Source organism: Zingiber officinale, chromosome 11A (assembly GCF_018446385.1).
Source record: "Zingiber officinale cultivar Zhangliang chromosome 11A, Zo_v1.1, whole genome shotgun sequence".
Lineage (NCBI taxonomy): Eukaryota > Viridiplantae > Streptophyta > Magnoliopsida > Zingiberales > Zingiberaceae > Zingiber > Zingiber officinale.
The window spans coordinates 6,875,337-6,900,166 of NC_056006.1; the positions used below are offsets into that span (position 1 = coordinate 6,875,337).

Consider the following 24,830-nt stretch of genomic DNA (forward strand, 5'->3'; position numbering starts at 1 on the left):
GGCTCAATCGTGCCTGAGAATCTTTCTGGTTTCAGTTTCAGCCACTGGATGAGGTATGCTTCTTGTCTTCTAGGTGTTGTGGCGACTTCTAGGGCAACGATAGGACTTCAGTCACCACTGCGGTCTCCACATTAATGGTTGGGGGAGTGGGAGGAGCTAGCTTCTGATTGGCCATTAGATTGACAATCACTTTCTACTGCTCACTACTTGTCTCTAAAGTTGAGCAACAACTTCAGGGAGAATAGGCCCAGGGGTTCTGGGCTCTTCGTTCTCCTGAACATGGTCGTCAGTACGAACAGTACAGGGATGTCCTCTTCTTGACATCTAATTATGGAGAGGAAAAAGACTAAATAGCTTCTCTAACCCTTCTAATCATATATATATATGAATAAAGAAAAGGGAAACAAAATCTTCTATCTTACTTAAGCACTTAAAAACAAATACCCTATACTGCAGTTAATAATAAGGAAAGCAGAATAAAGAAAGAATTTAAATACTTTCTTACTTGAAGATGGCAAGGATGATGCTGATGTGTGCGTGATGCTGGAGAATGGAACGCTGCTCTGATACCAACTGTAACAACCCACCCTTCTTACTACTACTCTCTAAGGGCGACTGTTACCTATCTATACTCTACTTACTAGTGTCACTTATACTAATATTAACAACACTTAGATTTATCACGGCCCTAGAGGAATTCCTACCGAAAAATTTCGACAGAGTCTCCCCTGTACCAGTGACCAAATCCATAATACAAACAATATATACGCAGCCACAGGCGGCTGGAACACATTTTTCAAAACCACGCAGTAATAAAATCATACTATAACCAAAGCAACTACTCTAGCAAAAGCAACCAACTACATCACTCCATAAATAATAAAAGTATAGTGCAGAATAAACTTAAATAAAGTCTCAACTTATAATAACACTTAAGGAAACTAAAAGAATTAAACATAAAGTCTTGACAATTTTTGCCAGCTAATTCAGGATCTCTCCACAGTCCAGTCATCACTCACCTTCATCACCACCACCACCCTGTCGCCTCCCTTTCATATCTTAGCTTTTCCTTTATCTGCAGTAGGAGGAAAGAAAATAAAACTATAAGCGAAACGCTTAGTAAGTACTAATCTATCTCACAAAAACTTGAAGTGCATAAAAGTAATGCAACAATACTAAATCTGAAATGCTAAAAGGAAAGCTGCATGTACTCATGGTATACAGAAATAAAGCTGAATACTAAACATGCTCACTAACTGACAGGAAAATAATGAAACTACTACTGTAGGCTTAGAATTAAAGAACTAAACTTCTATTGTTTCTAATCATAATGCTCGTTTCATTTTCTTACATCTTTATACTAGAAATTAATCTTTTAATTTCTCCTTTACTTTCTTCTTCTTTTATTCTTTTCTTTTCTTCTTCTTTGGGCCCAGGCTTAGTACCATCTTTGTTTTGCGCGCTCTCTAATAGTGACTTGGGTAGCGAGCCTCCAACCTTATGAGGATAAAGACCTCGGTCTTACCAGGACCAAGACCTCAGAATTGGTCACCTGGATTTGTTTAACGACAACCTCGGAAGTCAGGTACTAGCCTCTTACTTTAATTTACTTGTTATCTTTTTTTAACTAGACTTTAGTCTTTTTCTTTACTCATGCTTCTTATAATATTTTATTGGAGCCTATTAGAATCCTATAGATATCTAACAAGTATAGGATAACAACTAACCAAGCATGTTATATAAAAATAACATAAGGAAAGCAGATCTGAACTCTCTAAGCATGTTATAAAACAAAGCAAAGGAAAGCAAATCTGAACTTACTAATCATGCTATAAAATAGAGCAAAAGAAAGAAACTTTGAACTTACTAATCATGCTATAAAATAGAGCAAAAGAAAGAAATTTTGAACTTACTAATCATGCTATAAAATAGAGCAAAAGAAAGCAACTTTGAGCTTACTAATCATTTCACTAAAATACATGGTTGTTCTTGCTTGTTAAAATAGCTAAGAAACTAAAGTGTAAGCTTTAAATTAGAGAACTGTTCATTATCAAGAAATCCTGAATTTAAATGCAGAACTCAAGGGCTGTAAGAAATCCAAAATGGTATACTTAGACCAAGCTCAAAGAAATCTGAAACTAAACCACACTCTTAAACACACTGTGACAGCAGAACAAATCCAAGCACTTAACGTTCTTAACATATACAAGTGTAGTCTTAGACATGCAATGATACTGCTCCATGAAAATCAGAGAATAAAGCTACTGCATTAGGCCATGGCAGGGACACCAAATGAATAATAACATTTGTCATCTCACCACTTGCTCAAAACAATAACATGGCAGGGACACCGAATGAATAATAACATTTAAGATGTTAGAATTATCAGGCTGTTTATACACATTAAATGCTCAATCAAATTTGATATAGCATGCTTAATACAAACTGTTCGTGCCATGTTGAATTATTTCCAATTAAGCAAGGTATAACAAAAGGTTGCTTCTACTGACAGTAAAGGTGAATTCTGCACATGCTCACATAGCAACATATCACAAACTGCTCATGTTTATAAAAAAACCAAGCAGACTAAATTTGCAATGCTATTAGAAACAAAACTAAATCATAAACAAATCTGCACTTGCTTAAAGAAGCTAGACTAAGTTTGCACTTGCTAATAGGAAAAGACATAATCCGGTTCTGCACTTGCTAATAGGAAAGGGCAACTAAATCAAATCCAGCAATACAAATGGCATGTGCAACCTATAATTTCTCTAGCAATTAAAAGAAAGACTCCTATTAAACTCCTAACAACCTTACTATCCTTTCAAATTCCCGAAACCCAGCATGAATCATGCATTCCCTTCTAAAACAGATCTGATGTCCAGCAACAGCAACTGAAAACAAGCTAAAATGACTACAATTCTTATACTTTTATAGAGCAACATGATCTTAATTTTTTTCCTACAACAGAACTTAAGAGGAAAACCCCAAGAACGCATGCTACTCTTAAACTCCCGGACTATCCCAATTCTGTACACTATAATCCGAAACAACCTTGGTACAATAAGCCCTATACAACTTGATCTTAACCAAGAGGGACCTAAATCCCTAGCACAATAAATTCCGAAAGCAAGGAAAACGAAAACCGGAAGTTCGGAGCAACTCCTACCACAGGTGAGTAGTACTTACAACTAAGAGGGAGATCTAGGGTTCGGATGAGGTGAAGATCTTGGACTCTTCTTTGTGTTTCCGAGCTCCCCTCGTCAAGGAGACCTCGAATTTGTGAAGAACCCACGGAGAGAAGTGCTCGCCGACCGCCGGAAGTGAAGCCCTAAGTTCGGCTTCGTCTTCGCCCAAGCAACGCCGCGCGTGAGGAGGAAGAGAAAAAATAACGGGATTCAGGTTGGGGAAAAGAAATTAGATCTTTATACTTAGGGTTATTTTCGGTTCCAACTATAGCTTATATACATTTTGTTCCCTACTTGATTAACAAAACACTTGCAGAACAGTTGGTTAGCTGCGTTTTGACCTCGGGTCGGGATTAAAACTATAACCCCTTTTTTTCCTCTTATTTCCACATCTAACTTACCACTTAAATATTATTCACTCTTTCCTTAATTAACAAGACTCGCTGGCACAGCTGGTCAACCATGATTTGGCCAAGTCAACGGTCGTGGTTTCGAATCCCCAGCCCAGCGTTTTATTCCCCTTTTATTTAAAATGCTCCTAACTACTGCTTAAATAGAATATTTCCCCTTCTTTAATAAGAAACGCCTGCTGGAACAATTGGTTGGCTGTGTTTGACTGAAACCTCTGATCGCGGTTTCGAAACCTCAGTCTAGCGTTTAATTTCCCTTTTATTTTAACTATTCTTAACTATTGCTTAAATGTATTTCGTCCCATATATGTTCACAAAAAAGGCGCAGATCAGTTGGCTGGCCGAATTCGATTAAGGTTTGGTTCAGGTTTGAGGTCCACGGTTCGAATCTTGGCTTTGACAAATTTTTGTCTAAACTTCTTTCGTTTTATAAAAATACCAAACGACCTCCAAAAATTAGGTAAAAATACTCTAAAAATTTCTAAAAATCTCTAGAATATTTTAAAAGCATTTCCAAATACTTTTAACGACATTTAGAACTTGAAATAGGGAAAATTGGGTCGTTACAGGCAGAATGAGGCACACTTGACCTTCTCGACTTCTGGCCAGTCAAGAAGCTCCATGGTGCTTTCCAGTGTCTTGAACCAAGCCTCGGCACCCAAGGGCTCAGCTTTCTGGTTTCAGTTTCTGTTTCAGCCACTGGATGAGGTATGCTTCTTGTCTTCTAGGTGTTGTGGCGACTTCCAAAGCAACTGATAGGACTTCAGTTACCACTGGAGTCTCCACATTAATGGTTGGGGAGTGGGAGAAGCTGGCTTCTGATTGGCCATTAGATTGGCAATCACTTGTTACTGCTCGCTACTTGTCTCTGAAGTTGAGCAACAACTTCAGAGAGAATAGGCCCAGGGGTTCTGGGCTCTTTGTTCTCCTGAACTCGGTCCTCAGTATAAACGGTACGGGGATGCCCTCTTCTTGACATCCAATTATGTAGAGGAAAAAGACTAAATAGCTTCTCTAACCCTTTCTAATCATATATATATATGAATACAAGGAAAACAAACTTCTATCTTACTAAAACGCATACAAGAAAATATTTTATACTGCAATTAATGAAGAAAGCATAAGAAAGAAAACTTAAATACTTTCTTACTTGAAGACGACAAGGATGATGCTGATGTGTGATGCTGGAGAATGGAACTTGCTCTGATACCAACTGTAACGACCCACCTTCTACACTACTACTACTCTCTAAAGGTGGACGCTACTTAACTACTGACTCTACTTAACCGGTGTGATTAAAAACCACATGGAAACCCTACCGAAAAATTTCGGCAGAGTCTCCCCTGTACCGGTGACCATATTCAAATATACATGCATATCAAGATTTTGTGAGTTAGATAGCGCTCACTAAGCATTTTGCTTATAGTTTGCATTTCCTCCTACTGCAGATAAAGAAAAAGGAAAGCTAATGTGAAGGAAGACGACAAGGAGATGTAAGAGGGGTGTGTGATGTCTGCACTATGGAAGTCCTAGGGATCCTTGCGAATAAAATGAATTATGATTGGTTTCTTTGAGTTAATTAAGTCTTTATGTGTTAAGGAAATTTGATAATTGTTTATAAGGACACTTAATACTATATTTGCTATTCAGTTGTGGTTATGGATTAGTTTTCCTTTATTGTTACTGAGTTAAAATTATTATACTGCGTGGTTGAATGTTATGTGTTTCAGCCGCATGTGGCTGAGTATATATATTGCATGTATAGTTGAATATGGTCACCGGTACAGGGGAGACTCTGCCGAAATTTTTCGGTAGGGTCTCCATGTGGTTTTTAATCACACCGGTTAAGTAGAGTCAGTAGTTAAGTAGCGTCCACCTTTAGAGAGTAGTAGTAGTGTAGAAGGTGGGTCGTTACAGTATCATAGGAAATGAGTAAAAGCAGATGAGATGGCGCGATGTTACATTTTGGCTTCAATGTCAAATGTATTGCAACATCAGCATCAAGATTTACCAACAGCTTATGATATAATGAACAATCTCAAAAAACTCTTTGGGCACCAGAGTCGGAATGCTAGGCAAGAGGCAATTAGAAAGTTAATGACAGCCACCATGACTGAGGGGGCACCCGTAAGGGATCATATCCTCAAAATGATGGCTTATCTGAACGAAATACAAGTCCTTGGAGGAGAAATCGATGGGAAACCCAGGTCTATATAATTTTTCAAACGCTACCCAGAAGTTTTGAATAGTTCCGCCTGAACTATAACATGAACAAAAGAGAGTATACGTTGGTGGAACTTCTGACAGAACTACAGGCAGTAGAAGGTATATTTCGTCATAGTTCTCAGATTCACTATCCTGAAAATGGTTCTACTTCTAAGTCAAAAGGCAAGAAGAAGAAGAAACAGGTATTTTCTGCAAAGAGAGTGAATAAACCTCAGGGTACAGGACAAAAAGCTGGAATGAAGAAGCCGAAGGGCAAGTGCTTCATCTGCAAGCAGTTAGGACATTGGAAGGCGAACTGTCCTCGTAGTAATCAGAACAATAAAGGTATATCTCATACTCTAGTAGTTGAAACATGTTTAGCGATGTTATCTATCAACACCTGGTGTGTAGATATGGGAGCCACTGATCATGTCTGCAATTCTTTGCAGGGGTTCCAGGAAACCCGACGACTATTTGAAGGTTAGATAACCGTCTACATGGGCAATGCTACTAAGGTGATGGCTGTTGTAATGGGAGACATCTACTTATCTTTTGATAGGAATAGAAGTTTGATTTTAAGAAATTGTCTTTATGTACCCATTTTTAGAAAGAATTTAATTTCAGTTTCTAAACTGTATTTGGATGGATATTCTGTTTCCTTTAGTAACAAGGTCGTTATAAAGAGAAATAAGGTAATTATCTGTTCTGGTGCATTGGTTGGCAATTTATATACTTTAAATCCAATTTCTCCCACAAAACAAAATATGGAAAATAATAACACATCTTCTAACTCTAATAAGAGAAAAGAACCTTCGAAAATGAACCAAACGTATCTTTGGCATCTAAAGCTTGGTCATATTAACTTAAGTAGGATTCAAAGGCTTGTAGCCGATGGACTCTTGGGTTCATTAGAGTTGGAAAACTTTCCAACATGTGAATCCTGCTTGGAAGGTAAAATAACCAAAAGACCTTTTAAAGCCAAGGGGTAAAGAGCCAAAGATGCGTTAGAACTGGTTCGTTCTGATTTGTGTGGTCCTATGTCTATCTAGGCAAGAGGTGGTTATGAATACTTCGTCTCCTTTAAAGACGATTATTCAAGATACGGATACATTTACCTGATGCACCGCAAGTCTGAATGCTTTGACAACTTCAAAGAATATAGGGATGATGTGTAGAAACATCTTGGTAAAAGTATCAAGACACTACGATCTGACCGTGGTGGCGAATACCTCTTTGGAGAGTTTAGGAGTTACTTTTCAGAAGTCAGGATTCAATCCCAATTATCTACTGCTGGTACACCCCAATAGAATGGTGTTGCAGAACGAATGAATAGGACTCTTATGGAAATGGTTAGATCAATGATGAGTTATTCAGAATTACCAAATTCATTTTGGGGATATGCTCTAGAAACAACAGTGTACATTCTGAATATGGTACCTTCTAAAACAGTTCCTTCTACTCCCATGGAATTATGGAATGGGCGTAAGTCTAGTCTGAATCATATCCGGATATGGGGTAGTCTAGCACATGTGCTGAAGGGAGATACTAACAAGTTGGAATCACGTACAGAAGTTTGTCTGTTTGTGGGATATCCTAAGGGAACGAAAGGTGGTTTGTTTTATAATCCTAAAAATCAGAAGATCATTGTTAGCACCAATGCTCGATTTTTAGAAGAGGATTATGTAATGAACCATAAGCCCATAAGTGAAATAGTTCTAGAAGAAATAAGAGAGTCCACGTTTACTTTAGTAACAACAGTACAAGATGAAGTACCACTAGAAACTGCTACACGTGTCACACATGATACACAACCAGAGACAGTGCCTCATCGTAGTGGGAGGGTTGTATGAAAACCTGAGAGATTCATGTTTTTGGGAGAGTCTTCAGACTTGATCCCGGGTAAACATGAACCTGATCCCCGAACATATGACGAAGCACTCCAAGATAAAGATGCAGTATCTTGGCAAAAGACAATGAATTCTGAAATAAAATCTATGTATTATAATAAGGTCTGGGAGAACCACCTGATGGTGTAAAAGTCATTGTATGCAAGTGGATCTACAAAAGGAAAAGAGAGACAGACGGTAAGGTAGAAACCTTCAAAGCTAAGCTTGTTGCAAAAGGGTATACTCAAAAAGAGGGAATCAATTATGAGGAGACTTTTTCGCCTGTAGCTATGCTTAAGTCTATCCGGATACTCTTATCCATTGTCGCTCATATGGATTATGAGATTTGGCAAATGGATGTCAAGACAGCTTTCCTTAATGGAAGTCTTGAAGAAAACATCCATATGAAGCAACCAAAGGTGTTCATTGAAAAGGGCAAAGAGCATCTAGTATGCAAACTGAATCGGTCCATTTATGAATTGAAGCAAGCTTCAAGATCTTGGAACATCCGATTTAATGAAGTAATCCAGTCATATGGATTTATTCAGTGTCCGGATGAGTCTTGTGTATAGAAGAAGTGTAACGAAAATGTGGTGGTATTTCTTGTACTATACGTAGATTATATTTTGTTAATTGGTAACAATGTCAAAGTGTTATCGGACGTAAGGGTATGATTATCCAAACAATTTGATATAAAGGACTTAGGGGAATGTGCAAACATTCTTGGGTGGGTTCAATGTCATAAGGGATCGCTAGAAAAGGATGTTCTACCTATCCCAAGCTTTATATATAGATGCAATCCTTACTCGTTTTAGCATACAGAACTCCAAGAAAGGTTTCTTAGCTTTTAGGTATGGAGTAGCTTTATCTAAAGAGATATCTCTGAAGATATCAAAAGAGATAGAGGACATGAAGGCAGTTCCTTATGCTTTGGCTGTGGGAAGCCTAATGTATGCAATGCTATGTACGAGACCTGATATTTGTTTTACCGTGGGCATGGTTAGCAGATATCAGAGTAATCCTGGACAAGGACATTGGACTGCTGTAAAGTATATATTGAAGTACCTGAGAAGGACTAGAGATTATATGCTAGTTTACCAAGCAGACAATTTGCTCCCTTTGGGTTACACAGATTCGGATTTCCAATCAGATAGGGACAACAGTAAGTCTACATTAGGCTATGTGTTTACTTTAGGAGGTGGAGCCATTGCATGGAGGAGTGTTAAGCAGAAGTGTGTTTCAGACTCAACCATGAAAGCTGAGTATGTGGCAGCCTCTAAGGCAGCCAAAGAAGCAGTATGGCTCATAAATTTCCTAATGGACTTAGATGTGATTCCTGGTTTGCCCAAAATCATCATAATTTATTGTGATAATAGTGGTGTAGTTGCATACTCGAAGGAACCACGAGCCCATAAGGTAAGCAAACATATAGAGTGCAAGTACCACCTGATACGAGACATCGTCAAGCGAGGAGAAGTTGTCGTCACCAAGATTGCATCAGCAGATAACCTGGCAGATCCTTTCACTAAAGCCCTTCCGGCGAAAGCTTTTGATCGACATGTGGGAGGGATGGGAATCATATGTATGGTAACAGATATGGCAGCTTAGTCTTTTAGTATAAGTGGGAGATTGTTAGAAGGTATACTAAAAGCCAAGCTTTTGTACACATTTATTTTTGAAATAAAAGAATCACATTGGTCAATATCTGCATTTATTTGTTAAATATAATTGTTCAATTAATTTATATAGTAGATAACATGGTGTGAGGTGTTACACACAGAAAATCATGTTGTCGTTTCTTTATAAATTATAAACAGTTGCTCACGACTAAGATGGAATGGAACAAAACATCAGAATAGTTGTAGTGTAATTAAGTATTAGTTTGTCTTTATTAATAAATTACACTGATACACTCTAAGTGTATTGAGTAGGACCATTTTAGGTAAGTTCTTTTTGTACTGACTTAATAAAAGAACTAGACCTTAGTTATTATGGAAGTGTGTGCTCTTAATCCTAATATAATAACAAGCACATATATTTAATATTTATTTCTTTGACTTATCAAAGGGTGAGGTTTAGCTCGATAAATCAATATTTCCTATAAGTTAGAAAATGATATTACTTATAGTGTGTGTTGTTGATTATAGAAGGAATCTGTGTCCTAGTTATCTAGGTTGAGAATGTCCCCAAGAAGAGCTCATAAGGATTTTCATGTTAAGCCCTACAGGTGGACTTAGTCCGACATGACAATGAAGTTGAGCGGTACTACTCTTGGAGCTAGATATTAATTAAGTGAGTTGTCTATAACTTACTTAATTAGTGGACATTCGTTATCTTAAATATAGGGAGACTAACACACTCATGATAAGAAAGGAGCCCATAATGTAATTTGGGATTGGTGCAGTAGTGCGATAATAAGTCTCTAGTGGAATGAGTTATTATCGATGAACTTGAGTTGTGTGTTTGGGACGAACACGGGATACTCAAGCTCATCGGAAGGTGAAAACCAATTTCTCCTCTAGGTCCCTGTCGTAGCCTCATTAAAGCCTCAAGTCCATCCAAATATAAGTCCATCTTAGTGTCCAAGAAAGGGGGCCGGTCCAATGCTAGGTGACCAAGCAAGGGCCGGCCACATCCTCTTCTATGGGGGTGGGCCCTATTGTTTGGTGACCAAACAAGTATGGGCCGGCCACATTAATCAAACAAGGAGGGTTGTTTTGAATTTTTAAAATCTTCTCTTTGTAGAAAACTATAAGTTTTAAAAGAGAGATTTCAATTTTAAAAACTTTCCTTATTTGAATTTGCCACATGGTTTAATAGAGAGTTTTAAAAGTTTTAAAACTTTACTTATTTAACCATCCTCATGGTTTTAGAAAAAAAAAGGAAGAGAAGTTTTAAAATTTTAAATTTTCTATTCATGTTAAAAAGGAAACTTTTGAAAACAAGTTTTAAATTTTAAAACATAGTTTTAATTTTTAAAACTTCCTTTTTAACATCCACTTTAGAAAAGAGAGCTTGTAAAATTTTATAAAAGGATTTCTTCTTGTAAAATTTTATATAAAAAAAATTATTTCTTCCTATAAGTGGCCGACCACCTTTGATTGGTGCCCATGCAAGGGGCCGGCCAAGCTTAAATCAATCCAACCATTGATTTGGTGATTGATTCAATCGAGAGGAAAGAAAAGGAAAAGTAAAAGGGAAAAGGAAAAACTAGAAGAAGATTTTAATTTTTATAAAAAAATTTTCTTATTTGCCTTGGGCAAGTAATATAAAAGAACGGGTGAGGAGGCTTCATGAGACACAACTCTTATTCTCTTGCTTGGAGATTTTCTTGGTGTGGTCAGCCCTTTCTCTTCTCCCTTTCCCTTTGCTCTCTTTTCCTTAAGTGGTGGTGGTGGCCGGATTTTAGAGGAAGAGGAAAAAAGCTTTTGGGTGGTGTTCATCTTGGAGGATCGTTGCCCACACGACGCCCAAGGTGAGGTAAGGAATATGGCAGAAGATCTCGAGGTCATTAACATACAAAGAGAAGGTATAATTAGCAATTGTTTTCCGCATCATGCTAGTTATTTCTCTTTGTAAGAATTCCAAACACAAGAGGCATTAGATCTAGTTTTTCAAATTTATTTTTCGAGTTTGTGTTTTCCTTATTTTTCGAATTTGTGATTCGATTGTTCTTTTTGGTTAACCTAGAGTTATTTAAGGATATTAAATATTAGCTTTCCTTAAAAGACTTTGTCTAGGCGGTGGTGGTTGCTCCCATATCCAAGAAGGCCATGTGCCTCACCATGCAGTCCTGGAAGCCAATTTTAGAAATTAATATTTAATGAATTAATAACATAGGTGGATTTGAATCAATAGTGTTAAGTTACGCTTGCGATTCAAATCTAAACCATTAAGAACAGATAAGTTAAATTTGGAATCAATGATATTAAGTTCCGTCTACGATTCCTAATTTAACTTCTAAAGAACACAATAGGTTATTTAAGGAAAGGTTCGACACTTGTTCAAAATATTTGTACAGTGGAGATGGTACGGTTTTCCTAGGACTAACCAACAGTGAGCAGCAGGGACCCCCGTCGTAGATGTAGTTAGTTAACTACTATGCAACTATACCCTCGGTCAATCGAGAGTAGTGGTAGCTGGAGTGGTGTATAGTATATCACTGACGTAACCTCTTGACCATACAGGGGTCAAGGTGCAGAGGGGTGGGCGGGAGTGACCATCCGTGCATACGCTATTATTATTATACCTGCTAATGTTGTTGCTTACTTATGCTGATATGCTTAAATAGGTTTAGATATATACCTATGGTATGTGTTTAGGCACTGGCTTACTTATTGTTAATATGTATATACCTCACATGTTACCCATGTAGTTATGAGTAGTACTGTAGCAGGTCTTTGCTACTCCTGACTTTCTATTACTAGCCTAGGATATGGTTTCAATTATGGACACATATTATGATATCATTGTAGTATCTGCTATTTTCCCTACGAGATTGTATAACTTGTATCTCTAGTTCTTTATTATGTTCATGTACTATCTGTCTATTACCCGTTGAATCCCAGCACTCACCTTGAGATTTTGTTTGCAGTGTGTAAATCGAGCTTCTCCTACCGTTAGTGCTTCCATTCACATTATTGGTTTTGCACTTGTTCTTGTATTTCTGCATTCTTTTATATGGAGTTTTGTTTTGTGGAATCTTGTATTTGGTTTGGTGATGATGTGTCCAGCTGAGCCGCCTCGCAGTTAGTTGTTTTGTTTGTTTCATGTTCTTTATTTTGTGATTTTCGTTGTGCTATGTTTCAACCATGTGGGTTGACTATTAACTGCATTGGTTGTGATTATTTCAAGCCGTGTGGGATACTTATAAACTGTCGGTGTGTTTATATCCAGTCATGTGGGCTAAAGTATATATCTTGTGGATGTATGTATATATACTTCAGATTGTCATTGTTACAGGGGATGTGCTGTCCGATTTTCGTCAGACTACCTTACTCTCGAGGCGTGATAGTTGTATCACATAAGTATTAAGCAACTACCTCTACACTTTTCCATATCATTGGGGGTCATCTACCTAAATATATCTACTAAGTTATCCAAACCATATATATATAGTCCATCGTAAAAGTCTTAGAATAAGATACCTCGATCCTCTATTGACTAGTCAACCTAACAATGGTATATATATAATTCAGTCCTTTCTACGTCTGTACAAGTTATGTACTCAAGTGTTCCTTCTAGGTTATCTAACTAGTCACAAGCTACTCAAAGGTCAGAAACTCCATGAAATAGGCTAAATTAGTCCTCTATTGATCGAGACAACATGAATCAATTGATCCTTTACTAACCAAGCCGATAATTGTATACAACTCTATCTTTCACCTAGATGGTAGTAGCAAGAGTTGGTACCACTGGTGGTAGGGTATGATTAATTCCCTGAGACTATAATCTCTGATCTCCACTAGGTTGTTGATAAATTTGACCCTCACTTTCCAACTCGATATCAGTCGGTGCTACTAGAGATTCAACATTCTCTTCATCAAGGTCGAGTCTTCAACGTGTCAACTAGACACTTCCATAGTCAACCCTGACCATAATTGAAAATAGAGCTGATTGAATAAGTATCATCATGCTACATCAAGTTAATGAATACCTACTAGACTGGTATAGAGATAGATACACAATCCAAATAAATTGGAGAGTGACTATCCATGACGTATAAAAGGGAGTGAACACAAAAGATTAGATAATCACCAGAAATATAACTTCATTTCCTATATCTTGGAGATGTCCTACAGTTGCCTAGTCCTAGAACTCAAAAGTCACATTGAAAAAAACAAACCATAAAATTAGAAACATGTATAATAGACCTCGTAAATCTGTGGCTCTGAAACCAGTATCAAGTAATCAAAAATTGTGATGAAGGACTAGAAATCCATGTGGAACATGATCTTGAGAGATAAAGGGTTAATTTCTATAAAAAAATGGATTGTTTACAAGGAATCTAAGAAACAAAAGTCCTATCTTGGAGTATTTAATAGAAGCTATGAAATAAAAGTTTATTTTTAGGATATGGGTTCGTATGGAGTAAGTGGTGAATCAATTCTGGTCAAATTTAAATTTTTTCCCCAAATAATTAACTCTTCCATATTATATTTTAAAAAAGCAGACATGTTGAATTTCGACCAATATCTTTATATAATGGTTGTTGCTTTGCATTGCAAGGTTAGATTTGCATCATCACATAACAAAGTTTTGATACATTATTTATGTCTCACTTAAAAGATAGGGTTGAACTTAATATTTGAATTGAGACTTTTAAATTTCAAGTGAGATGGTAAGCTAATAAACTAGAATTTATAATTTTTTTATTGAATCAAAAGTTTCAAAATAGTAATCATTGATTAGCTCAGGAGAAGTTCAATGTATTGATAGGTTATATTTATATCAAATATCAAAATTTAAAATTTTCTTTTAGTGTGTATGCAAAAGTAAAGTTTTTTCTTGTATTGATTCAAAACTAAGGCATTTAATGTTGAATTTAATGAAACTTATTGTCATCTTTCAACTTTGTATCATTTTTGAAAATTTTGATGATGTTCATGTAACTTTATGATTTTTCGAGGAAACCATTCTTTGAAATATTAAAATTTTTAGTGATTTGTATATTTTTTTCAAGCAACATAGGGTTAAACTTATGTTTATGTTTTCATTTAAATATATAGGGATAATAATAAAAACATTTTTTTGATCAATTGTAATTTTGTAAAAAAAAAACTTATGTTTTCATTTAAATATTTCATAGTATTGATAATTTTTTTATTTATTTTCATCAATATTTTTTTTTCATTATATCTAATTATTAAAATTATCAACTAAATTTTAGGATTTATAAAGTCAAAAATATGAATAATTACAATTTAAAGCATATTTTATATTAAAATTATAATTTTAGTAAAAATAGTGATGCTATTTTTACACTAAATTATATTTAACAAATATTTTTATTATAAAAGGTGATTACGCTCACCCTATGAGCCCCTTATAACCTGTCCCTAAGTTATATAAAGGGAGGTTAATCACGGGTTTAATTTATAGCTTGCCGCCAAGTGGTTAGGGGGTAGAATGAGTTTTTTTTCTCAAAAGGATATGCACCCTCGGAGAATTGGTCCTTTTCCCCATACCTATTATGCCCCCCTTTAACCAAATGGGAACCTCGTGGGGACTATAGTTACCAAATCTTGACACTTATAAGCATTGTTATAATTTGTTAATTGAATAGTTTCATATTTACTTGTTCATTGCATCTTTTATTATACCTTTATTTTAGATAATATTAATATAAACTATAATATAGTTTAGTATATTCTTAAGTTTACTAATAAAAGTTTCAATAATTTTTCAAATGAAAAATTTATTTTTAATTTAAATGCTTTTATAGAATGTATATTCATTTTTGATAGGCTCAATATTTCTATTAATTTTTTTACAAAATAATTTGAAGTAAATTATCTCAGATCACATAAATATGATTCATGCACATACCTCAATTAGATATTTTTAAATGTAGTTTATTTAAGATATATTTATTTCTTATAGATATGACTAATCATACTGTCTAGGGGGATCCAAGCAAAGCCAACAATGCATGTTACGATTTCCAATTAATTGATTCCTTGGGAAAAATATGCCTTGTCCTTTTTCCGCAACTTCAGCAAGTTGGTTAACTGCATATTAGTAAATAGAAATGAGCACTCTTAGTATTTGTAATTTGATAATCATACACACAAAAATAAATATTTTGTATAAAATATTTGAGATTTAAATTTAGGAACAATAAAGATAAGGTGATTATCTAAATATGTAGTGTCACTTAGTTTCATAGCATCTTTCACTCCAATGCCTTAAGATTTTTACTTTCAAACAATGTGTGAAAATAATACTAATAACTTACATAGTAATTCAAAAAAATCAATTCCTGTCAAAGATGGTGTAGGAGCAAGCTCTCTAGATGTTGTCGGAATAATAAAAATGGATAACATAAAGAGGATAGCTAAGCTAATTTTCCTTGTGTCCATTATCATGTCTCTAATATTAAGATGGATGTGAAACTCAAACTTGATTATCTTTTAAATTTAATTGAATAATATGTCCATTTGGATCTACTATTTATATGGTTAGAAACATATGTTACTTTTATGTGATAAGGATAACTTAAGATTTTATACTTTCAACGTAGGAAGTTATTTAAAGTATGTAAAGAAATGTTTATTTTGTATAAAAATAAATTGTTAATTATAATATTTTTAAGTTACCTAAATGATCATGAAAATTATTATGCCAACAAAAAAACATGTACTAAAATTTCTCATTATCATTTAATTTTTTTAAAAATTATCATAACCATATTAGTGATCCATTTCTATCATGAGCGGAAAAATACTAGATCCTCTTATCCAGCGGATCCATGCGAAGGGAAGAAACAATTTTCATGGCAATAATCTATGCTAAGCTACATGATAGGACTATACCTTTGTTGCGTGTCCTTCGTAATCCTGACAGCAACCTTTTCTTTGGATCCAGATCTCAACGCGTTCAAGCGTCCGTGCCTCTACGGTATCCACACGAACATATCCTTCGTTCATCGCACGAACAAAGCCTTGGGAGAAGAACCATCTTCTTGTGATAGCAAGAAGCATGGCTCGGCCAAACATCAAGAATCGGCTATGGAAGGAGGAGGAAGAAGATGGAATCTCAAGAGTCTCATTTTTTTCATCTAATGGAAAATAAAATCCAAAAACCTATTTATATTCATCTAATGAATACCAAGGGTTTTTTGTCTCTTTCTAACTCTCTTAATGGGTTGGATTTATTACATTGGATTAACCATTAATCCAACAACCCAATAAGTCCAACCCAATGAGTCTAACCTATTAATCCAATTTGTCGAATTTGGATTGGACTCAATCCAATGAGTGGGTTCATTTGATTCTAACTCAATTAGTAACCAAAAGGCCTAATCATCTCATGATTGGCTCTTAGGGCTAATTTGTCACTCCCCAGTTAGTCCCTGCCAGAGAAAATTTCGGCAGCATCTCCCTTGTATGGGTGATAATATGAAATTTCCTACAATGCCCTCAGGGCCACATATACATCGGCCAACACGACCGGAACAGTAATAATATATAAGAGTACAAATATAACAAACTTCCACGTAGTTTTATAATGAAAATTAAACATAAGCACAGATAAGGAAAACATCACAAAAAAAAAATCCTACTCAACTACACTCATAAAGCACAAAATCGATATCCTACTCAACTACACTCATAAAGAACAAAACCGATATCCTACTCAACTACACCCATAAAGCACAAAACCGATATCATCCAAACAAAAAACCATCGATAACAAGGGATCATACAAAATCAAAATTCGAGCAAATATAAGTCTGAATCATAGTCTAATATAATAAGAAAAACTAAAGCAAGGATCCAAAGTGGAAATCCCCGTAACCTGGAGGGGGGACTAGCGACTGGAACTCCTCCGGACAGCCTCAACCTGAAAAGAGTAATAACGGGGTGTAGCCCAATACTCAGCGAATACCAAGTTGACATGCATAGTAAACTATAACAAATAACAATAACTATGCATACAGTCTCCAGATATAACATACAGAAAGTGCAGAATCGTAAGATAAGGAGTAACTATACTAACCAGAACCTAGATATAGGGATACCAAGGTCATCAGACCCAAAGTATCATAAATCCTGTATGCATGTCAAACAATGCATCCATTCAATATGCAGCATATAAAGTGCAACAAACACAAGCAAAAAATGCAAATAATGCATATGATGCCAATAACATATCTTGGTCACTCCTACTGCCAGTAAATCATGTCACACACGATGGTGAGACCGAGTGGATAGGGTTGTGACAACCGTGCACTCTGTCGTCATTGCTCCTGATGAGTGACCGAGTGGACGGGATGCTGTCGGAGTACACCTATCCTCCTACCCCAAATCATAAGTGGGGGAGCACAATGCCCTCATCTCCCTGAGATAATCCAGTGGAGGGACCCCTGACATGCTACAACGCTACGTCACGCTACCCATGAGTGGACCAGTGGAGCACTGATAGAGCCAGCACTACACCCTGTCTGATATAACACTAACCTGTGAGTGGTGGTACGTGTAGATCCATGTAACTGGCGATGCATTCAACAATAATGGAGCAACCAACCGCTTAGCATGCAATCATGCATGATGGTGCATGTCATTATTCCAGGAAATATCCTAATCCTATCCCTCTCCATATAATGTGTACCAAGATATGCGGATCAAATAATATGATCTAGGTACACATATCAAGTAGGGTATCTAACCAGTCTAGTATATCATAGAGCATGACATGTCACTACCTCTATTACATAAATAACAAACAAGTAATAAATAATACATGCTCGGAAATAAATAGTGGCATGTCGATGCAGATATAATCATAATTATTATTACTTGTTAAAATCTACTAAACATATCAACAAGACGTATCAAAATAGATAGATCAAGGTACCCGCCTCCAAAGAAAGGTTCAATTCAGTCCAAATCCGACGTCAAGATACTCGTCTTGCATCAAATTCCTGTGTCACCAATAGATACATTTTTATTTAGCTACAACCCAATGAATAGCTAAATAAAATTAGGATAAAACCCTAATCATATAACATTAACCCTACCAAATTCAACATGTAAACCTAATCATCTAACAAAATCCAATACACATGATCTATAACTAAGCAAATGCTAAATTCATAGACCCCATCAATTACAAAATGTATCAAGATCCCTACATTATACCTCAAGTTTAGCCCCCCCCCCCCTTCCTCCTATTTTTTACACACAAAAAGGAACGTTGCTGTGAAAATGAGGTTGCTGCTGGCACCAGAAAGTCCACAGAATAGCCTTACTATTGGAATCCTTCACAGAACAGAACAAGATAAGATCTGGCAAGAAGATCACAAATCAAACAATACTTAATTCTGGAAACCATTTGTGTACCTTACCTCTCCCTCGATAATCGTCAGTGATAATCACAGATCCGGCGATGCAAAACTTCCAGCTAGCAGTGATGGGGGTCGGATGGAATCTAGCGGCTCCTCTACCTCCAAGATCACTGTTATCGCCTGGAATCTGATCACAATCGTCTCCACCAATTTAGGGCTCCAATCACAATCTGACTTGTGCGGAATGGATCAAGCAGAGGAGGTGGTGGATCGACACAAGGGCATGAGGGAAGGCGATGCTGAGCGAATCTAGGGCATAGGAATGGCAGTCGACACTCTCCGTTCGACGGCGGTGGACTGCGGAGAGGCTAGGGCATAACCTCGGCAAAAGGTGGCTCGGCGACGCTCGGCGCTGCGATGGGAAGGAGCAGAGGCGAAGAGGAATTGAATCGATGCAAGGAAAGGCTCGCTTTTGTACTGGAGGGGAAGAGAGGAACGGGCACGAGGACGCCGGGCACGAGGGCGGCGTCGGCGCGGTCGTTGGGGAAGAGAAGAGAAACGGCCAGAGCGGCTTGGGGGAAGAAAAGAATCGACGACATTTAGGGGAGAAGGAAAAGAAAAAAGAAAAGAATAAAATAAATAAACTTTTCCTCATTTAAATGAGGTAGCGTAAACAGGCTTTCCCGGGACCCTGTTTTATCCCCGTAATCGAAGTCATACGAGTTCCGAAAAATTCTCGAAAAAATTATGAAAAATCCAGAAAATACCCTTATGGTTATCTGCCATTTTTTGATATTTTACATTCTCCCACACTAATAAAAATTTGGTCCCCCAAATTTCATTATCTACCATCAGTAAATACTAACAGGTAAAGAGTATAAATGCTAAATGGTAAATTAAATCACATACCTCAAGTAAAAAGATGGGGGTATCGAGCTCGGATAGTATCCTCGAGCTCCCAGGTAGCCTCCTCATCTGAATAATGCTAACGTCCGACTTTAACCAGCCAGATAGTCTTGTTCCGCAGCTGACGCTCCTTATGGTCCAGAATCCATATCGGAACCTCCTCGTAGGTGGCGTCAGGATGAAGGGAAACTGGTATATCAGACAACACATGAGCTGGGTCTGCTATGTATCTCCTCATCATAGATACAAGAAATATGTCGTGGACGCCTGCCAGGGACGGTGGTAGTGCTAGACGATAAGCTAATGCTCCAATCCTCTCCAGGATCTGGAAAGGGCCAACGTACCGCGGAGCTAGTTTACCTCTGAGGCCAAATCTCTTCACCCCTTTCATGGGTGAAACTCTCAAGAAAAAATGGTCGCCAGTAGAGAACTCCAAGGGTCTCCATCTCTGATCTGCATAACTCTTCTGGCGGTCCTGCGCCTCTAACATCCTCCCTCTGATAGTACAGACCAACTCTGCCTCTTGCTGAGCTCTATGAGGTCCCAACAGCTGGCCATCCCCAACCTCATCCCAGAGGGTGGGTGTCCGACAAGGCCTACCATACAACGCTTCAAACGGTGCCATCTGGATAACCAAATGAAAGCTGTTGTTGTAGGCAAACTCTATCAATGGAAATGGTCCTCCCAGCTGCATCCAAAATCCAATACACATGACCTCAGCAAGTCCTCTAGAGTCTGAATGGTACACTTTGACTGTCCATTTGTCTGCGGATGAAAAGTTGTACTGAAACGGTGCTGAGTGCCCAAGGCCTGCTGCAGACTCTACCAGAATCGAAACGTGAATCGACGGTCTCTATCCAAAATAATATTCAAAGGGACACCATGTAATCTGATGATCTCCCAGCAATACAGATCTTCCAATCGGTCCAGGGAATCAGTCTTCCGGATCGCTAAGAAGTGTGTGGATTTGGTTAATCGATCAACAATTACCCAAATCGTGTCATGGCCTCGTCGCGTCCTGGGCAAACCCACCACAAAGTCCATGGTAATGTTTTCCCATTTCCACTCAGGAATAGAAATCCGCTGAAGTAATCTTGCAGTTCTTTGGTGCTCGGCCTTCACCTGCTGATAGACAAGACATCTCGCTACAAATTCTGTGATGTCTTTCTTCATACCGTTCCACCAGTAGAACTCCTCAAATCTCGATACATGCGGGTCCCACCTGGATGGATCACAAATCGAGAGTGATGAGCCTCCTGAAGTAGCTCCTGTAAGACCGGGTGAGACGGAGGTACGTATAATCTGCCTCAGAAATATATAATACCCTCCTCATCTCGGGTGAACTCAGTCTGCTGCTCGGAAGCTACAAATGTTGATCATCGGCCTGGGCCTCTCGGATCCTCGTCCTGATCGATGACTAAGCAATCATGGTAATAAGAATACCCTGCTCTATCTCTCCCTGCTCCTGAAGGGCCAACTCGGAGAAACCCTGAACCAAGTCTGTGACTGAAACTCGGTGGCAAGCCAAAGTACCTCTGGACTTCCTGCTGAGTGCATTGGCAACCACATTAGCTTTCCCCAAGTGATAGCTAATGGTACAATTATAATCCTTCAGGAACTCCATCCATCTCCTCTGTCGAAGATTAAGCTCCTTCTGGGTGAAAATATATTTGAGACTTTTATGATCAGTGAGAATCTCAAATTTAATGTCGTACAGATGATGCCGCCAAATTTTTAGAGCAAATATGATGGCGGTTAGCTCCAAATCATGTACAGGGTAGTTCTTCTCATGCTCCTTCAGTTGACGAGATGCATAGGAGACTACTCTACCGTGCTGCATCAGAATAGTGCCCAAATCCTGAAGAGATATGTCGGTGTAAAGTACAAATCCATCCTCTCCAGCGGGCAAAACCAAAACTGGAGCCGACACTAATCTCCGCTTCAGCTCCTAGAAGTTGGTCTCGTAGGCTTCTACCCATGTGAACTTCAAATATAGATGTTTCCGTTGAAACATCTCTAGAAGTATGCGAAGGGGGTGTACATGATTCTCCTTTGATCAGAAATAGATTACAACATTGTCAACAAAGACAATGGAAACCGATCCAAACAACCTAGGAATACCAAAATCATCAAGTCCATGAAAACATTTAGGGCTTTGTAAGCCTAAATGGTAAAACCTAGAACTCATAATGCCCGTACAATAGGCATAGTCAACTATAAGATTCCCGACAACAAGTCTAAAATATGATCACTAGCTACAAATCACCAACGAAATAGATCATCGAATGTGAGAGCAACACTCCATCACAAGAAATACTACATATGTGGGAGAAACGCTCTACCACCATCAATAAAATGGGAGCAACGCTCGTCTACAAGCAATCTACAATATGTGGGAGCAACACTCCACCACAATAATCCAAAACATGTGGGAGCAACACTCCACCACAAACAATCCATAATATGTGGGAGCAATGCTCCACCACAACAATCCATAATATGTGGGAGCAATGCTCCACCACAACAATCCATAAATACTACTGGAGCATTGGTAAGCCCAAATGACATTACCAAAAACTCATAATGGCCAGAATATGACCACCCTCATTTGGCAATCAATAGTGGCATGATATGCTAACAAACAATCCATGCTAAGAATAATATCAAAGTCGATCATTTCCAGTACTAAAAGATCTACCGTAAGTATCATGTTCCCAAAGTCTAACGGGCAACCTTTGACCTCCTGAGTGGCATCTAATGAATCATCGGATGGTAGGGAAACAGTCAGTCGCTGCAGTCTATGATTAGGTAGTTAACCTATGTCCCTCATGAAAGCACAGAAAATAAAAGAATGCGAGTTACCAGTATCTATCAGCATATCAGTGGATAATGCATAAAGTAAAATCATACCGCGGAAAACAGATCCGTCGGCCCGCTGTGCATCCTCTCTGGTAACCGCATGAATATGTCCAGTCTCTGGTGGTGGTGGAGGTGGTAGTGCTGCCAAAGGCTGCTATGCCTAAGTCTGAGCCTGCCACTGTGACGGTGTTGGGTACTGAGCCAGAGACGGATAGGTAGGTTGTGACTGATACTAGACCAACGGCTGAGGCTATGACTAGTACTGGACCAGTGGCTGTGGCTGTGGCTAGTACTGAACTAGTGGCTGAGGATGCAGATAGTAGACTAGGGGCTGGGGCTGCAACTGATATGGAGGTCCCACAACAGAACTCCGTGGTACCATAAGGGCACTGGAGTGCTCCTGTCCATGCATGCCATATGCAACTACGATAGGGGGAGCTGTCCTTTGCTGACTATACTAAGATTGGGCTCTCTGCCCTCCTCACCGAGTCCCTGACTGACTGTGCTATCCTCTATGAACAGTAACCCCAGAAACCGTGTGCAAAGCCTTCAATGAACAATCTCGTCTCACGTGCCCAGGCTGTTTGCAATAATAGCAAACTGGTTGTCCCAAGGAGAAGGCTGAGGTGACGTGGTCTCTGACCCACATCTGGTGCAGTGAGTGTCACTGGAGGGTTGTTTCCGGTTCAACTGAGAAGACTAGAAACATCCTGATGAAGATCGCCCAGACTTCTGAGGCTGACCAGAAGCCCCTGAAGTACCCTATCCTGACCGACAGCGACCACTCTGCTGCTGCCTAGTCGCCTGTGTCTGCTGGATCTGTCCTGATGTCTGATCCATCTGCTTCCTTTTCTTTTTCAGATATGCTCTCTGCTGAACTGACTCTATCATCAGGGCTCTGTCCAATGTCTCTATGTAGGATGAACTCCCAAAACCGGCAAGCTTTACTTGCAGATGTCCATCCAGTCCCTGAATAAACTGATGCATACGGGAATTGTCCTCAACAACTAATTCTGGACAGAATTTGGCCAACCGATTAAACTCATCATTATACTCTATCACCGAACGATTGTTCTATCGTAGACTTAGAAAATCCTGCCGACGAGTCATCTGATAGGCTCGTGAAAAGTAGCGGCTCTCAAAAGCCTCTCTGAATCTAGCCCAGGTGATATTCTGCTCGCCTATGATGGATCGCTGGGTAAGCCACCAGGTGTCGGCCTCATCCCGTAAATGGAAAGCAGCCAGCTCTGCTTTCTCCCACTTGGAGCAAGCCATGTAGAAGAAGGTCCGCTCCATGGTCTCTAACCAAGATTGGGACACACTCGGATCAGGCTCTCTTCGGAAGTGTGTGAATCAACTCTTCATCGACTCTGCCAACGTTGGGATCCGGGCTCGTGCTATGACAATATCAATGAGATGAGTAGGGACAGCTGCAGGAACTGGCGGAACTACTGGAGCTGGTATAACAGGTGGTATCGCTGCATAGGCCGGGGGAGGCATCACCGGTGTTGCTGCATAGACTGAGGCAGGTGTCATTGGTGGCACTGCAAGGTCAACATAGGTAGGTGCCGTAAGAGGTACGGTGGGTGGTGGTACCAGAGGTGGAGCAACTGCTGCTGCTGGTGCGGATGTCACGTATGAAGTGGGCACCGGTGGCAATGGTGCCTGGTATGCCGTAGGCACTGGTGGAGGTGGTACCGGGTACGTAGTGGGCTCGACTGGAGTAGGTGCCAGGTATGCTGGTGGTACCGCTGGTGGTACCGTAAATATCGTAGGAGTGGGTACGACGGGTACTGTTGGGGTAGGTACCTCTGAAACCATCAGAGTTTGAGAACCCGACGCGCCCGCAGTACCATGCGGAGTCTGTCCCTGACCGGCAGGCTCGACTCCAGTAGATGTCTCTCACTGATTATGTGATTGATAGTCTCGAGTACCGAGCACATGCACCTAGCCTCATATATATTCAATTATAACTCAAATATTACTACCAGTCTCAAAAATTATAAAATTACCTTTTTACCTATTTGCTGTCTGGAGATGTTCCGTCACTATCCAGTCCCCCTTTTTGACCTCGGAAATCTGAAATGAGAAAATCGATGAAAATCCATACAAATCCAAAATGGAATTTCGAAACATAATCATAATAGAAATCCAAACAAATCCAAAAATACCCAGTTTGACTCGCAAACTTGACTCTGATACCAAAAATATTGTCACGCCCGAGGTAGTCCCTGCCATAGAAAATTTCGGCAGCATCTCCCTGTACGGATGACAATATGAAATTTCCTACAATGCCCTCAGGGCCACATATACATCGGCCAACACGGTTGGAACAACACGGTTGGACATTCATAATCTTAAACACAGG

General features: G+C 38.7%; 1 protein-coding gene and 1 long non-coding RNA gene across 2 annotated transcripts; both read right to left on the bottom strand.

The window, feature by feature from the left end:
- Positions 1-18,273: 18,273 nt before the first annotated feature.
- Positions 18,274-19,286, bottom strand: LOC122032381. Its single transcript, XR_006126057.1, has 3 exons — positions 18,753-19,286; positions 18,552-18,671; positions 18,274-18,334 (listed from the first exon to the last, which is right to left on the bottom strand). It is a non-coding gene; the product is annotated as an uncharacterized LOC122032381 (long non-coding RNA).
- A 4,529-nt stretch (positions 19,287-23,815) lies between these two features.
- On the bottom strand, positions 23,816-24,283 carry LOC122031196 (extensin-like). Its single transcript, XM_042590342.1, has one exon. It carries the CDS (start codon positions 24,281-24,283, stop codon positions 23,816-23,818), a length of 468 nt encoding a protein of 155 aa, XP_042446276.1.
- Between the last annotated feature and the right edge of the window lie 547 nt (positions 24,284-24,830).